This window comes from Dryobates pubescens, chromosome Z (genome assembly GCF_014839835.1).
Source record: "Dryobates pubescens isolate bDryPub1 chromosome Z, bDryPub1.pri, whole genome shotgun sequence".
Classification (NCBI taxonomy): Eukaryota; Metazoa; Chordata; class Aves; order Piciformes; family Picidae; genus Dryobates; species Dryobates pubescens.
The window spans coordinates 11,763,444-11,781,080 of NC_071657.1; the positions used below are offsets into that span (position 1 = coordinate 11,763,444).

The 17,637-nt window shown below is 44.3% G+C and overlaps 1 protein-coding gene across 1 annotated transcript in view; it reads left to right on the forward strand.

The window, feature by feature from the left end:
• Positions 1 to 17,637, forward strand: part of KIAA1958 (KIAA1958 ortholog) — a 63,088-nt gene that overhangs the window by 34,767 nt on the left and 10,684 nt on the right. The window contains exon 2 of the mRNA XM_054178080.1: positions 4,808 to 6,079. Coding sequence (XP_054034055.1) covers positions 4,924 to 6,079 — 1,156 coding nt within the window. The 5' untranslated portion in view covers positions 4,808 to 4,923. The remainder of the gene's footprint in view (positions 1 to 4,807; positions 6,080 to 17,637) is intronic.

Consider the following 17,637-nt stretch of genomic DNA (forward strand, 5'->3'; position numbering starts at 1 on the left):
AGGAAGAATTTTGTTTTCATGAAACCAGCTAAGCCAAGTCACATGCTGCAACATGGAAGAGGGATGCTCTCTAGAGGCTGTTGTTTTTCCATTACCCTTTGGTTGCCAAGTAGATTTCCTGTAGCAAAGCCTTTGTTCTGAATACAGAAAATGTTCCCCTTTCCCAAATTAAATGATGTTCCAGTTGATGCATCCAAGGATCTCAAGGAATGGTTTTGCAGCAATAACACCTTCTGGCATAAGCATGTGTTCTGTACACAGGACACGTTGGTCACAACAGTGACATGTTGTAAATGAGGTTGTAAAACCTAAACAAGCCATAAAATCAGATTCTTAATTTAAAGTCCAGATAGCTCTGTGAATTTCCAGCACCTAGATGTGCTTCATCCTGAATTAAATATTGCTAGGCTCTAAAATGCAGAAAAGTGTTAAGGCTTTGCTATCTGTAAAGCAGCTGAGATACCAGTGTTACTCACACTGAAGCTATAGTGTGTTTCTGCCAGCCACTGTATGATTTCAGAGCATACATGTTAGCAGGTTATTATTCAGCATGAGTCATCAAATCTTGGTAGTCTGAATGAAGGATTTCTATCATCTTTAAAATGTGATTTAGCAAAGAAGAGCAGACTGTCAGTTAGCAGGATGCTGTCTGACTGAGCAGACAAGGTCCATCTTCAGGAAACTGAGTAGAAAATGATGAAATTGCTGTTTTTTCTACAGGATGAGTCCCTCCTTGCCAAAGTGGCTGTTGTCAACTTCTCCTGCAGCTGGTGAACTGAAGGCATATTGCTTCTAAATTACTGATGTCTTTGGATTTTCAGTCCTGCACAATCTAGACTGTGGCAGCTGACCGATCCCATTACCCCGTGGGGAAAATGGCTCTTCAGCCAAACTCAGCTTTCTGCCTTCCAAGATACATCTCAGGTCATGCAGCAACTGAGCAGCTCCATGCTTTCCTCCGAGTTAGCACTGATGAAGCTTCTGACTGTAGCCCTGACTACAGCTCTCCCTCCTTTCCCCTGTTCACTTTGCAGATTGTCCCCTTTGCCTTGTATGAGTATGGGTTTACTGTTTTCCTCTTTCTTCTGAGGCAGAGTGCACTGTAAGTCCATATCTTCGAATATACTAGTCAGCAGAGATGTGGATGCCCTGGGGGTTTTGACCTCTGTCAGAACTGGCAGTGTATCTTTAAAGGATTTAAAACAAATAACCAAATACAGCAAGCTTTCAAATGTTCAAAAACTGTATGTTTGAAAAGGGGAGCCTTCTCTAGTGCCTAAAACCTTGAAAGGAGGGGACATCCTGCACTTACTGCACAGAGGCACTGGTCATGGAAAGAACTTTGTGTTGCAGGTGGTGCTGTGAGATCTGTATGGTTGCTGGGGTTTCATGTGGGCAACAATAGAAGCTGGAATTTGAATTATTGTAATAGCTCTCTGTGCATGCACCCTGCACCCCTTACAGCATTATATCTTGTTTCCTAAAAATCTTCCTGTCCATCCCTTGTCCAGACTCCTCTCCATGTCATGCTTAATTTTGAAGATGTTGGAATATACCTAGAAGTTTGCCAAGTATGTATAAATTCCCATGCTGATTCCCATTCCTGACTGCACCAGTGAGGCACAGCACGTGGTTGGGGAGGAAGGACCCATAATGAGGCTCATGGCTGTACTTGTCCATTCTTTTTACAGTCTTGGTTTGCACAGGCCACCTGCTGAACAAGACTGGTGAGCAGGGATACACAGCTTGCAAAGCCACTGAAATACAGACTCTTCCCCTCCCTTTGCACACAGCAAATGTGGTGATCTGCAGCCAGCTGGCAGGCAGCTTCAAATAGTTGAGTAGGCAGGTAATAATTTGTGTTGATCTTAGGGAAAGCATTCTCCAGGGGCAGTTAGCCACCACATAGCACATGACACAGTTCATTTTTTGCTTCTCAAAATGCTTGTGTAGAAGAGGGCAGTGAATAAAATGAGGTGTAAGACTGCAAATGAATGCTGCATTTCGGTTGGGGAAAATGTAAAGGGCTTTTCTGCCTTTATTAAAATGCAAGTAAGATGAGAATGTCAGGAGCTCCAAGTATTGCAGCTCATTTTCACAAAGCACATGAAGGTGAAGGTTAGGGAGAGCCTCCAAATTGACCTGAAAAAATTAGCAGACATTCCCAGTTGCTTTTAGCTGTCTGAGAAACTCACCAAAGGGGGCTTCTCTCTCGTCGGGTGCGTACAAAGAGACTCTCAGACCTTGGTATCATCTGACAATGCTGAAGTTTCTTTGGTACCCCTTCATTACTTTAAGGAGAAAATTCCATTTAGGTGATTAATAATTTAAAATATGTATTTGCCAAATTGAAACTCTATTGATGTGATCCCTTGTTTGAAAAAGTGACCTCTAGCAGGTAACAGTTGGTGAGGCAGGAAACATGGGTGATGTTAGAGGAATATAAATGTGCATTTAATCTCTATTAGTTTAGCTCAAAATGTTCTCAGCCCAGCCTGTGCCCCACAACTATGACATTTTTTGAGTTGTTTAGGCTCTGGTTTAGTTGATTAGGTGGTGTTGGATGATAGGTTGGACACGATGATCTTGAAGGTCTCTTCCAACCTGGTCTATTCTTATTCTTATTCTTATTCTTATTCTTATTCTTATTCTTATTCTTATTCTTATTCTTATTCTTATTCTTATTCCTATTCTATTCTAGTCTATTCTAGTCTATTCTAGTCTATTCTAGTCTATTCTAGTCTATTCTATTCTTTTACTGATCTTCTCCAGCCCCTCCACCTGTATTTTGAACAGTAAGAAAGAGAGGCTGTGCAGTTCTGTAGTAATAATAATGAGGACCCTGGCTGAGGGCTGTGTGTTGGGGTCCATCTTTGAAGTGCTAAGTTTCTTACAGCCCTCTAGAGCCCATGTTACCTGGACCTGTTGGAGTCAAATAGGGCTTCACAGTTGACTCTGATCTATTTCAGCCATGGTCCTTGAGGATCTTTACAGTAGGGGGTGATGATTTCCCACCTCAGACTACTCAGGGATCTATTGAAAACTAATCTCAATGAGTTCATTGCTCTAGGATATTTGATTCTCATTTAGTTGTGAAAAACCAAAATCTTGTATTTGCAGTAGTTGAACAATTAAATGCCTGCATAATAGTAAAAGGAGTATTGCCTGCAGCTGAAATCTGGAAGTGTGTGAAATACAGAACATTATATGCAAAATAAAAGTTAAAAAATAATTATTATCAGCAAATCCTCCTCTGAACAGCCTCTTAACAGTAGCAGGTGATCTAGAGCAAATATGAGAGGCATCCATGGGCTTTACCAGCACTGCTCAGCCTGCTCTGGAACCTGCACCCTGTTTTGGCTCAGGCTGGGTCTGTCAGTCCAGTGCCCAATGCCTGGGGCTGGGGCTGCCCCACCTGCCTAGGCACTCAGCCCCAGCATTGTTTTGATGTCCATCAGGCAGTGACTAAGCCCCATGCCATTAATTCTAGACATATCATATAGCTATACTTACATATCATCAGAACCTTGCTACTCATATTGTGGAGTTTTGATACCATATACCTTGGTAAACCACTCAGGTAAAAGAAAGCTACAGTCCAAGAAGTTACCTGTAAACAATTTCAGTATTTTTATTTGACTTAGAGTACAGTTTCCTGCTCTTCTTTGTTTACTGGATGGATAACCTTTAAATTTATCTTTTTCCTTCTTTTCCTCTCTTTTCACTTGAACTAGTAAAGCATCTTTTGCATCATGTTTCATTGTCTTCTATGGCGATAAAACAAATGCAAGTCAGAGAAACAACTGCTAAGTCTCCTAGAAAGTCCTGATGCTGAAGCTCTGAGAAATTGAGGGCTTGCAGTCTTGTGTGAGATGAGATGTTGCCCGGAAAGTAGCTGTACAATGTGAGCAGGAAGCCGGAAAGGATGATCATGTTCAAGTTTAGTTTTTTTTATGTTTGACCTGAGATACTGTAGTGTTCATGGCTTTGGCCCAGAGGTTTGTGCTCTATGCTGCAAATTTCTGATTAGTTCTGATGAAAGCGGCAAGTCTTGAACAGAATCATGGTTTAGGTCTGGGAAAATAGACAATATGATAAAAAAAGCAAAAGGCTGACCCATCAGAGTTTAAGGAAGGTTACAACTTAAAGCTTGCAAGTCCCTAAAGCTGATAAAGTCTTTGGACAACTGATGACTGTCAGTATAGCCCAGCAAATGATGAACTTGTGTGGTGGGGTGGTTTTTTTCTTGTATGGAAAACTAAAGTTTCTGGTCTTTCAATGCCTGTCACAGTCAGTTGAAAAGTAGGTATCTGCTACACTGGAGAATGTGGATAAATTATGTAAAACGTCACAAAGTTTCATCAGTTGCAGTGGGAGTGTCTGAGTTGGTGCTTAGTTGCTGCACTGTTGTTCAATATAAATTGTGTGTTTTAAGGTCTTATTTAATTTTAATTTCCTAAGTATGAAGACACAATCACCATCTTTTGGGCTGCATTTGCATTGGAACAGAGACTTAAGCTTCAAATTATATTGCCACTGACACTGAACTAGCTTGTTTGGAAAGGCATTTTATTTTGGTTGTGTATGGTGGGGATATTCCTTCCCTTGGGCTTAAAATAAGATATTTGGCAGACAGGTTGAGGAAAGAGGCTGTTCAAAAGCAGGCACTGTTTTGAGAAATGTCTTTGGAGCGCATGAGATGAGGGTGAAATGGCTTTAGCTGAGCTTACAAATGTTTCACTTGCCCGTGCAAATGAGGTCTTGCTTTGGGAGTGCTGAAGAGTGGGGTTTTGCTCTCTGTTTGCAGGTGAGCAGCAAGCATGATCTTAGCAACACGCAACTTTGAGTGCCAGGACCCTGTGCTCTGAACCACATCTTCAGCTGACTTCCCAGTGGTGAGGCACTGTTGATTGATTCTGTACCATGGAGGACTGCCTTCACACCTCCTCTGAAAACCTCTCCAAGCTCGTGAGCTGGGCCCACAGCCATGGCACCATCTGCAGCCTCATTCCTAACCTCAAGCACCTACTCTCCGAGGGGACCCATGGCAACCTGACAGCCATGTGGGGCTGCAGCGCCGGCCACGCCTACCACTGGCCTCTGGCTGCCACTTGTCGGGCTGGCTCCCAGGAGCGTGTCTGCTTCCAGGACAGCCGCAGCTTCAACTCGGACAGCCCCAGCATGCTGGGGGTGCCCTCGGAGGCGCAGGCCAGCCCGCTGGAGCGCTACCCAAACAGGACAGGGAAGGCCAAGCTGGACTGCACCCGCACCCGTGACTCCTGCGACTTCTCCTACTGCAGCGAGCCGTCTGAGCTGGGTGAGCCTGTGGAGGAGTATGAGGATGAGGCCACCCTCTTTGACATGGTCTGCGAGTCTTCTGTCACTGACGAGGACAGCGACTTTGAGCCGCATCCTCACCGGGCCCCCGCCGGCCCCCGCAAGCGTCCGGCTGCTGGGCTGCCCGCCGCTGCCCAAGCACATCCCGCCGATGACGGCGGCGGTGAGGTGCTCCTCAAGAAGATCAAGCAGGAGCTCCCTGAGGACTACTACATAGTGGCCAACGCTGAGCTGACGGCTGGCGCTGATGGGCCAGCCCTGGCCCTAACGCAGATGTCCAAGCCCAAGCCGCAAGTGCAGGCCGGGCCCTCCTGCCTGGGGCCTGCCCGGGCCCTGCCCCAGCCGGCCGTGGGCCCTGACCCCGATCCGCAGCGCCTCTCCGCCTCCCCGCCCGGCGCCCTCCGGCAGGCCACGCAGAGAGCGCCCCGGGGCCCCCTGGCCTCCCCAGCGCGGGGGCCAGGCGGAGGCCCTGCTGCTGCCCTGCAGGTGCCGGCCACCAGCTCCAACACCACTGCTCCCGCCGGGAAACCCATCAGCATTCCCCTCTCGGCCCTGCAGCTGCCTGGTCAGGAGGAGCCGCCGAGCACCGAGGAGACCCTCCCACCTGCCCCGCAGCTGGCCCCGGGTGTGGAGGTGGCCAGCTCGCCCTCAGTGAGTGCCGAGCCTGAGGTCAGCTCCAGCCAGCAGCAGCCCCACGCCGCACCTGCAGCCACCCCCGAAGCAGCGGTGCAGCTGATGCCAGGTAGGATGCTGGGCGGGAGGTTTTTTTGGGGTGGCCCCCCAGGCACGGCTCGGTTAGGGGGTGGCCAAGAATGAGGTGCTGTGTTGCACGAGAATGCCCTGCTTCTACGGGCTTGTGAGGTGGTACATAGAGAAACTGTCCCTGCTTGGAATAGGATGTGAAAGAAGTCAACTGGGTACCACTGGGGACACAGCCTGTGAGAAAATGTACTGCTGCCGCAGGGGAAGCACTGGTTTAGAGCAGGCTTATAGTTTGGTTTGGGTTCAGTTGTGTCATGGGAGAGGGTATGAAGCCACCTTGCTGTGTGCACAGGGTGGAGAAGACATGGAACTTGACTATGCACTCTTTTGATGAACCAGAAAGTGGCCTCAGGCAGCGGAGCTTAAAGTTGGGGTTTGGGTACTGCCTTCACCCTGTCAGAAAAGTGATGTTTGACTTGGGGAGGTAAAGGAGGACATGGGGAAAATACCTAGAGAGTGGCTTTATTAAATGGTTTCTCTGACCTGTAAATCAGAGCAGCCTGCAGAGACAAGAAGGGTGGCCACAACCTTAACCATGAAATTGATAACACCTAAACTTTAACCCAAGAGAAATAAAATGTTTTTTCCCTGTTGTCAGTGAAAATTCTCATATTCCTTGTCCTTCATGGTTTTCATCTCTTGCTGCTGTCAAAGCATCAAGTATTGACACAGACTGATCAATGTTACAGGATAAAGCTCATGTTAAAACAGCATATGTCTGCTGAATGGTTATCCCATGTGCAGAATAACTCCCTGTTGGCTGTAGGTCTTCTAGAAGGGAGGAGATTTGTTTCTTAAGCAGAGTTGCCAGCTCCTGCTGGATCTGAGTATTGACAGTGCTGGCTTTACTCTTCCAGCTGTCAAGTGGTGCCATCGTGGGAGGATGTGAAGGCAGGAGCAAGTTCTCCATCTTCTCCCTTACTGGTTCAGCCCAAGAGTGTCTGGTCAGACAGAGCAGAGACTAACAGTGGAGGGGAGAAAAACCTACCTATATGAAATCCCTGTTGTGGCTACAATGACTACAGTAAAACTAGTGAAACTAGTGATTTTAGCAGCCTGGATGATACTTCAACCTGAGCAACCTAAAATTGGCAGGAGTCTGCAGATCTTACCAAATAAAACAATGGGCAAAATTAAATACCCAGTTTTACTAAGTAATACCCCAATAAGCATTAGAAATGAAGGAAAGCAATCTAAATTTTTTGCTACCCATTTCTGTATGCCTGCATCTTAAGATGGTACTTTGCAGTAGTCCTGTCTGTAACAGCCCTCATGGAAATTCCCTTACAAAACTCTCTCTGCTTTAGAGCTGACTGCTTAGCTCAATATGACTGAAGATGACTAATGACAATCTGAATTGGGTGGTGAAGATACTTACTCTGCATTCCTTGGTTTGTAGTGTATCTCTGTTGTATATACTGGAGGGAGCTGGTTTTGACCAATATGCCCCTGCAACCTGCCCATCCCAAACCTGCAAGCTGGGACAATGGAATTCAAACCTACGCAGAATTTGTCCACGTAGCAGTATGCTGTCTGGGAGGGTGATTTACTTTCAACAGATTCATTAAAAAACACAAACCCTTTCAAACTGCTTTTGCAAGGTTCTCAGAAGCCAAACAAGGTCAGCAGTTGTTACTGCTTAGTTTTTACTGCTACCTCACAAAAATGGCATAGCTGCCACATTTTCACGGTTGTAAAGTTTCCAGAGCAGGGTTAGCCTCTCTCTGTTGTTGCACTGTGAGGACAAAGTGAGATTGCATCTGGAGCATAAATCAACCTTCAAAACCTCCTAGCACTTCTTGTATACACAGCAACATTGTATCAGTGTGTTCTCCAAGTTCCAGTTCAGTCAATTATGTTCTCAATACCTGAATTTCTTACTGGTGCTCTCAAAAACTGTGTGGCAGTTCCTCTCCTCAGCCTGGTGTAGTGTTGCAGTACTATGCTGTTACTGTACTCAGAGGTAGCTGCATTTTACCAGCAGTAAAATGATTGGCATATGACTAAAACTTGATATGTCAGTAAAGTCTCTGATTTCTGTAGAGCCTGCTCCTTTGGGAAAGAAGTGCTGGCATTAATAAATCTTCAAGTTGCAGAAAAGTGAGGAATGTTGTCAAGTGAATTTATTACAGATGCGTAGCTCTGCATGGCAGATTTTTGCAGATAGAATCTGGAGGTCTGATTAAAGACTAGAGTAGGGCAATTGCTCATTTACAGTGGTCTCATTAGGTTGTCTCATAACAAAAGAGCAATGTACTGGAAGTGGTGCATACATGATACAGAACATTTTGAGCAATATGGAACTACAGGAGGTTGTATGTAAAAATGCTTCTCTCCTAAACAGAAAACAAGGATGAGTATAATTCTTATGTAAAGGAAAAGGCAGGAAATAATTGTAGCAAGGAGCCTAAAGCTCAGCAAATTTTTGACAAACAAAAGTACAGTTGAAAGTAAATAGGACATTTAAATTCTGCCTTGTCCCCTACAAAAGGTTGCTTGATTTTAAAATCATCTGTGATGCCTTGCTACTGGTCCCATTAAGAGCTGGGTGAACGTTTATGAGGTCTTTGCAGGACTAAAGCCCTAAGTGACAAGTTGTGATTAAAGGGTGCTATCCAGTCTGCAAGAAATACAATGTTAAGTCACATATCTGCATTTGTATCAGTCACAGCTGATAGTAATCAAGGAGGTAAGGAAGGTTTGGGTGGGATTCTTCATGAAGTCCAAAATGTTGATGATGTATGTTATCTTAGGCCAGTTTAAGGCACATTGTGCTTTTGGAATAATTTCCCTTCCAAACTCCTACCCCCTTCCCCCCCCCCTCCCCCTTTTACTTTAATTAACCTGTGACAACTGAATGTGCAAGCAGAGGCATTACAAAGGTATTTTTGTCTTAGAAATAAAGTGGCATCCCAATGAAGATTCAATGAGATTAGATACTGGTTTCTGTTGGCTGCAGGTCTCTATCTGATGATCAGCTTGGCAAAGATCTCATTCTGGTCCTGTGCTCTTGTGACAGGAAGGTGCAAGCAGGGGTTGCAGCCTTTCATGACTGGCACCTAATGTGGGTTGACTCTCGCTCTGCTCTTAAGTGTGGACATCCATGTTGGCTCCAGATGTTCATATAATGTCTCTATCAGAGTGTGACCATTATAAAATGCAGTGCATCTGGGGGTTGTCTGGTATTGATGTACAACTTCTAGGTGGAATGTTTTGAAGTATTACTCTGCAATCAAAACAACTAGGGCCTCTCTCTTCCTCTGTACCCCTCTGCAGTTGTGTGCCTTTAAATTCAGTGGGATCTGACATCCTTGTGTGATCATAAGACTTATGGATTAAGAGCTGTTAGATGAACATCAAAATGTTACAAGATTTACCTCTCACTGCCAATTTTGGCTAGTTTTAGCATAAACTCTGTGATCCCTACAATGCAGAGGAAAAAAATCTCACCTAGCACATTCCAAAGAAGTACAAACACCAAAAAAATGTGCCTTTTTTTGTGTTAAGTATATAAAGCACCATACATACACAAAGGGCAAATTAATCCCTGCTGTTTTTCTTCCAAGTTCAGTGGAACTGTGCCAAGGATAAATGTAAGGCAAATAATCCTGTCAAAATCACAAAACTTCATTTAAGTTCTTCCAGAACAATCTAATAATTGCTGATTGTTGTCAGTAATTTATGTACAAAGATTGATGAATTTTGGCTAAAGTGACTGCTGAAGCCTGCTAAGTGTGGTCAAGAGAAGAATTAAACATGTGTAGGGTGAGACAGCCTTCTCCTCTTTGTGTTGGACTGCAGGGTTCGGAGTCCACTGCTGACTCTACAGGTCCCTTAATTCTTTCTTTAGTAGCTGAACTAAAAATACTAAGTGCTGAAATATATAATTTAAGAAAACATAGTACTTTTTTTTTGCAAGGCCCTGACTTATTTAGAACAGTAAAATTAGATCATTGTAGTTTTAATTATCAGAAAATGGAAGCTAGTGAGTTGATTAACCACCTCCTGCACTGCCACTGCCTTCTGATCCTGAAGCGTGGATTGCTGAGCCTGCTCCCACCCTTAATTTTCTGTGTCCAAATGCTGTTTAGTTATAAACTAATGTTGTGGGGGGCTTTATCCTTGAAGTTCTACTAGTGAGGCTAGTATCTGTACAATATTAGAGTTCTGTTTAATAGCAGGACAGTATTATAAACAGGACAAATTCAGCTTTGGCAGAATAGTCATCTGCTTGCTTTTTTCATCTGGATGCACAGCATGACAATCAAGTCCTTTGAAAAATGAAATTGTAGCACTAGTAATTCTAATACAAGGGTATGCATTAGAAGCAGCATTTATCAAGTTATTATGTCTTGCAGGAGAGCACTGAAATGAAGACTCATCAATTACTACAACTTCTTTAGATTTTCACTCTTCTTAAGAAATGTATTTGTCATCATTTCAGGATTCTGCATGTATTTTCTTCAGTGGAAATTCTTTCCAGACAAGAAGGCTCATGCCAGTCTCTTTGCAAACTTGAAGGCCAGGAAGTGGGCTTGTCATTCAGAGGGAGATGTTCTTGATGTTGTAAATATTAAGTGTATATCAAAGTAGCTGTGTACACAAAAGAGATTAGGCTGCTGCATTTCTTGATGCCAGGGCTCATTTTGCCTGTTGACCATGGACCTCCTGGAACTACCTGCAGCACATAGAGACATATCCAGGCAGCAACATTACTGGATACATATACCTGCATTTTGGAGGAAATTATTCATGAGTATTCATGCTGAAAGTAGGTCGCTGTAGGAGACATTTGAGGATGGGCTTTGAGTTGTATCCCTGCTGATTAGGCCTATCAGTCTTCTGGAACAGGTAGCAATTGGTAGTTACCACGAAGTCTGTGGAGTATGTCTGTCTATAGCTAGAAGGGAGCTGAATCCATACCCTTAGAAAGATCTATTGCTGCCAGTTTTTAAGGATTAAGTCTGTAAAGCATGCCAAGATCAGGTGACAAACAGTTGGGAATATTTTCTGAACTTCTGAACAGAGAAATTGTATCACTGAGAATCACTAACACGTACTCAAATGTATATTTTTAGTTCAAAGTATCACAGAATCACATAATACAAACAGTATTAAGTAAGGTGGTGTATCATATTGGAAGAGAAATTGCCCACTTCAGTGAACAGTTGTTTTAGAATAGAGTAGGATAGGATAGGATAGGATAGGATAGAATAGAATAGAATAGAATAGAATAGAATAGAATAGAATAGAATAAACCAGGTTGGAAGAGACCTTCAAGATCATCGTGTCCAACCTATCATCCAACACCACCTAATCAACTAAACCATGCAACCAAGCACCCCATCCAGTCTCCTCCTGAACACCTCCAGTGAGGACGACTCCACCACCTTCCTGGGCAGCCCATTCCAATGGGCAATCACTCTCTCTATGAAGAATTCCTTCCTAACATCCAGTCTAAACCTCCCCTGGCACAGCTTGAGACTGTGTCCTCTTGTTCTGTCACAGGTTGCCTGGGAGAAGAGACCAGCCCCCGCCTGTCTACAACCTCCCTTCAGGTAGTTGTAGAGAGCAAGAAGGTCTCCCCTGAGCCTCCTCTTCCCCAGGCTAAGCAACCCCAGCTCCCTCATCCTCTCCTCATGGGGCTTGTGCTCCAACCCCCTCACCAGCTTTGTTGGCCTTCTCTGGACACATTCCAGGAACTCAGCATCTTTCGTAAACTAAGGGCCCTAGAACTGGACACAGTGCTCAAGGTGTGGCCTAACCAGTGTGGTGTACAGAGGGAAAATGACCTCCCTGCTCCTGCTGGCCACACTGTTCCTGGTGTAGGCCAGGATGCCATTGGCCTTCTTGGCCACCTGGGCACACTCCTGGCTCACATTCAGCCTACTGTCAACCAGTACCCCCAGGTCCCTCCCTGCCTGGCTGCTCTCCAGCCACTCTGACCCCAGCCTGTAGCACTGCATGGGGTTGCTGTGGCCGATGTGCAGAATCTGGCACTTAGATGTGTTAAATCTCATGCCCTTGGACTCTGCCCATCTGTCCAGGCTGTTGAAGTCCCTTTACAGAGCTCTCCCACCCTCTAACAGATCAACTCCTGCCCCCAGCTTGCTGTCATCAGCAAATTTACTGATGATGGACTCAATGCCCTCATCCAGATCATCAATAAAGATGTTAAAGACCATGGGGCCCAGCAGTGGTCCTTGGGGCACACCACTAGTGACTGGCTGCCAGCTGGATGTGGCACCATTCACCACCACTCTCTGGGCTCGGCCCTCCAGCCAGTTCCTAACCCAAAGCAGAGTGCTCCTGTCCAAGCCACGGGCTTTCAGACTTAAAAATGTACCCCATTAGCCAAGGGCAGAAGGGCACAAGTGAGAAACAGAAAACAATCATTTTGCAAGGCCAACATGATCTGGGTGCTGTGCTCTCCCATTTACTAAAGCTGTCTTAAGCAGACTGCTGTTCTGTACAGAGCTGTGCTTTGTGACACTGGTATGTAAAGCAAGAAAATAAGGCCTCTGCTGGTTCCAGCTGTCCTGAAAATGTGGAAAGAGCAGAGGAAAATGGGTGATTCTGTACCGAACATCACTCTGCTTTTAGTAAGTAGAAGATTATTTAATATGGTGGTTTTGATCACAAATTTGTTTTCTTCATGTTGCATCCAGAGAAGGACCATAAGAATGATCAGAGGACTTGAAGAGCTGCCATCTGAGGAGAGGCTGAGAGAAGCGGGTTTATTCAGCTTTGAGAAGAGAAGGCTTAGGGAAGACCTTATTACCACATACCAGTACATAATGGGTGGCTACCAGGATGATGGAAACTCCCTTTTTATGAGGAGGCACATGCAAAAGATAAGGGGTAAGGGGTGCAAGTTACTCCTGGGGAGATTCCAATTGGAATCCAGGAGAAAATTTCTCACAGTGAGAACAGTTAGACATTGGAATCATGTCCCAAGAGAAGTAGTGCATTCCCCTACACTGGTCAGTTTTAAGACTCAGTTTGACGGGCTGCTGGCCCATCATTATTTAAACTGCACTATCACCTAGAAAGCTTCACCAGATGATCCTCGGGGTCCCTTCCAACCTCACATTCTGTGAATTTTTGGAGCTGCTTTCATCTTATGATTTGTGAGTCTCTAAGTAAGAAAAGAGAGGCAAGGTAGGATCAGATTGGGATCTGCAGAGGAAATACAGCACAGCAGCCAAGAGAGGCACTGACCCTGGAAAGGCCTCAGACATGCACTTTACTTTTGCACTTCGGATGGGGGTGCTGGAATGGAAAGGGAATGCAGGACTTGGCATTTTTCCACTTTGGATGAGGCTGGTACTTAAGTAAATATCTACAGAAGAAGTATTTCACATACGTATTTCAGGTCTAAGCTTTCAATAGCAGCAATAAACCATGGAGAGAACACTATTCACCTGCCTCCATGATGAGAACATGCCACTTTTGCATAAGCTGTTCTGTGAAACCACCAGACTTTTCATTTCTCCCATTTTTCTCACAACTGAAGTATTTCTGTCTTAGTGAGTCTTGCTCTGTCATCTTCTTTTTGTGTTTTCAGTGAACCTGGAATCCACTGAAACAGCTAAGTAAAAATTTCTGAGTGTATTTTTTGTCTAAGCAAATAACAGTTTTGAGTATAGAAATTCTTGTTTGAATTTGTACTGAAAAGAAAAGAGAAACATCTTAGCATGCCTGGCACAGCACAGATCAGTGTTTGCTAACACATCCAGATCCTGGAAGCACTGGAACATGCTGTAATCCATCTCTTTTCAGTAAAGTATGCTTAAATGAAGCATATGCCCATGCTGTTTGTAGGAAGTACTGAGCAAGGCTATTAAATAAGAGCCTTGAGAGAGACTGAAATGCCTACTCTCCCTGATGAATCTTTCTTGGTGGGGCACTCCACAGACTGGTCACACAAAAGCTGCCATCAATAGTATGGCTAGGGGCCTGTGTGGCAGAGCTGTATTGTCATTTCCCAAATGAGTCATTTTTCTGGAGCCAAGCAGTGCTGCCCAGAAGAACTGTTAGGATGCTGCTGATCACACAGACGTTGTGTTAGAGGCATTAGTTCCCAGGTCCTGGCTGTCACTGAGTCCTGTCCCTGGCAGGAGCTGGGAACAAGGCTTCCTGCACGCGTGTTTCTAAGAAGTGGTGCTGTGGACTTTGTTGAGTCTGATGAAAGATTCAGATGATGTGTTTAATTATACATTGCAATTATACAATGCAGCAAGTGCATTGGCTGCATCTTGCTTCTAACATATACCCATAAGTTCCATTAATCCTAATTAAACAGTAAGTGTACATGCAGGCAGTAAAACACTGAATGTGTTTGTGGTGGCTTAACCCCACCCACCCAGCAATTAAGCACTGCTCACTCCTTAACAGCCCGGTTGGACTGGGAATGAGAATCAGGAGAAAAGTACAAACCCCTGTGGGCTGAGATAAGGAGAGTTTAATAAAACACACAAAGATAGAAAAAACAACAGTAGTAACAACAAAACTAATGAACTAACGTGTAAAATAAGTGATGTGCAACACCACTGTCGCCTGCTTGGAACCTGACACTGATTGATGACCCAGCTGAGCTCTGCATACTTCCCCCAACAAGCACTACATACCAGTATGGTGTCAAATATGGCTAGTTCAGTTGGCTATCCTGGCTGTGGCCCTTCCAGCTTCTTGTGAAAATTAACCCTATCCTAGCCAAACCCAAACCATTCCTGTTAAATTCAGAATACCTCTAAGCTGGCAGTGACACTTGTCTGTTGTTGCCTTTCATTAGCGAGGTGTTCATCATGAAAATATCACTTGAAATCATATGACTATGAATAATACTTAATCACTTGCTTACTGATTTGTCCTTGGGGAAGCAACAACAATAACTACAGAAAATAGAAGGAAAAAGACAAATCTTCTGTTTTGTCCAGAGAAGGAAAGAAATTATTCTGAGGTGTTCTGACCTCACTCACATCACCCCAATGCAAAGGCTGTGTTACTGAATTGTTTCAAGCATGGCATTCCTGTACCCAAAGATCAAGGTTGTAAAAGATAAGGACATTAATCTCTGATCTTTGAATAGCTTGCTTCAGTTTTCTCTTTAAACTCCCCTTCCCCTTAACTGGGTATTTGCCTAATCTCTGCTTTGCTTCTGTGGCTGGTCAAGAATAGCAGTGTAAATGAGTTACAGAAGCGTGGATGGTTTTGTATGGGAATCATTTAATTTTGTCCAAAACCTGCAGCACTCTTCTCATTGTGGTGAGCTCTGTCCTTCAGGCACGTGGATGTGCTAGGTAACAGGGATTTTTTTTTCTGCCATTGGCTCAGGGAAAATGGAGCACTACCAGTGTCTTGGGACTTGCACTCTCTTATTGTCTATGCATCAGAGCTCAAAAATTAATACACAGGAAATCTTGTCATTGCAGCATACACCATTCATGCCTGTATGCTGATATGTGCTTGCTTTGTGCTCACAAATTTAGTTTTTTCCTCCTTCTCTATATAAAGAAATGTCTTTTTGCCTCTTTGCTTTCACTGGATTTCAGATAGCCCTCAGAAAACTTAGTCTGACAGATAATTTGCTCCATTTACCATTGACTTGTACAGTTGTTAAATTAATCACAATTTATCTTACAAGAGCATAATAAAATAGCCTTATATATGTATAGCATACAACCATAATTATATCCATTAAACTATACTCCATGTCATCTCTTACATGAATTAGTTAGTGTCATATTTGGTGTGAACTCAGTTAAGTAGCAGGGGAACTGATTGGTCGTATCCTATATAGAAGAACAAATTATTTTTATGGAAATAACAATACAATCTTGACAGGAAAATTTTGACAGCATAATTACAAAAGAGAAGTAATAACAATATTCTGAGCAGCAAGTAGATGTGTGTGTGTGTATGCTCTGTCTGTATCATAGAATCATAGAATGGTCTGGCTGGAAGGGACCTCCTAAGGCCATCTAGTCCAAGCCCCTCTGCAGTACACAGGGGCATCCTCAACTAGATCAGGTTGCCCAGAGCCCTGTTGACCCTCACCTTGAATACCTCCAGGGATGAAGCCCCAACCATGTTCCTGAGCAACCTCTTCCACAGCCCTTATGGTAAAAAAACCTGTTCCTAGCATCCAATCTAAATATGTTCTTCTCTAGTTTGAAGCCATTGCCCCTTGTCCTATCACTACGGGCCTTTGTAAACAGTCTCTCTCCATCCTTCTTGTAGGCCCCCTTCAGGTACTGGAAGGTTGCTATTAGGTCTCTGCAGAGCCTTCTCTTCTCCAGGCTGAACAGCTCCAGCTCCCCTAGCCTGTCCTCGTAGCAGAGGTGCTCCCACACCCTGATCATTTTTTGTGGCCCTCCTCTGGACCCGCTCCATCAGCTCCATGTCCTTCCTGTATTAAGGGCTCCAGACCTGTACACAGTACTCCAGGTGAGGTCTCACCAGAACAAAGCAAAGTGGCACAATCACCTCTCTGTTTCTGCTGGCCACGCATCTTTTTTGATGCAGCCTAGGATGTAATTGGGCTTCTGTGCTGCAAGCTCACACTGCCTGCTCCTGTCCAGCTTCTAGTCCATCAGCACCCCGAAGTCCTTTTCCACAGGGCTGCTTTCTACCACCTCATCCCCTAATCTCTATTGGTAGTGAGGATTTTTCTGGTATGTGCATAGCTAGAAAAAAAAAAATTAACTCCTCAATTTATTTAGAGACTTCACTTAAGCAGCACTGCAAAATGTGGGTAAATACCTGTTCAAGTAAACTATGATAAAGTAAGTTTAAACATCTGTCTATTCCAGGTCAGAAATGAATCAGTTGTGCCATGTCCAACAGCCTGTGTTTTGATGGATGCATGTTTCTCATTTCTTCACATCCTCCTCTCTGTGCAGAATTTCCAGCTGCTTCTGTGCCTCTTGGGATTCCTTGTCCTGGCAAATGCCTGGATGTGCCATGGGTGGTCTGGAACAAAATGTGTGCTCTTTGGTCAGGCAGAGTGTGAGAGCAGCTCCCCAGCAGAGTATCTAAATGGCTTAGGTCTGTGGCCTTTCACCAAGTTAGGATGTATTCATGTCTCTGCCTTCTGCCCAGCTGTTGAGTCCTCCACCCTTGTAAGACTTTTACATCTTTGAACTTCCAGTCCTTCCTAAGATGGTGAGAGTTGTGTTTGCAGAGGTTAAAATGAAGTTCAAAGTCATCATTTTTTTCTGGCATTTTCTCTCAGCATGGGTTCAAAACAGGAAAGCAGACTAAAAAGTCCACTTTAAGTGTTGCACTTCATCCTCTCTGGAGAATTGTGTCAAGAGCTATTCCTTAAATTCTCCTCTCTGACCCAGTGAAGACAGAGGAAACATGTGTCCTGTAAGTGTGCACTGGAACTGCTTAGGCAACTGTGAGCTCTTGGCAAGGTTTGTGCCCTTCACAGCTTGCTTCACTCAAACTGGGGAGTACAGATCTGAAAGGTAAAAGCAAACTGGTGTGGTTGGGAAAATTACTGACAGAGAATTTCAGAAATAAAACTACCAG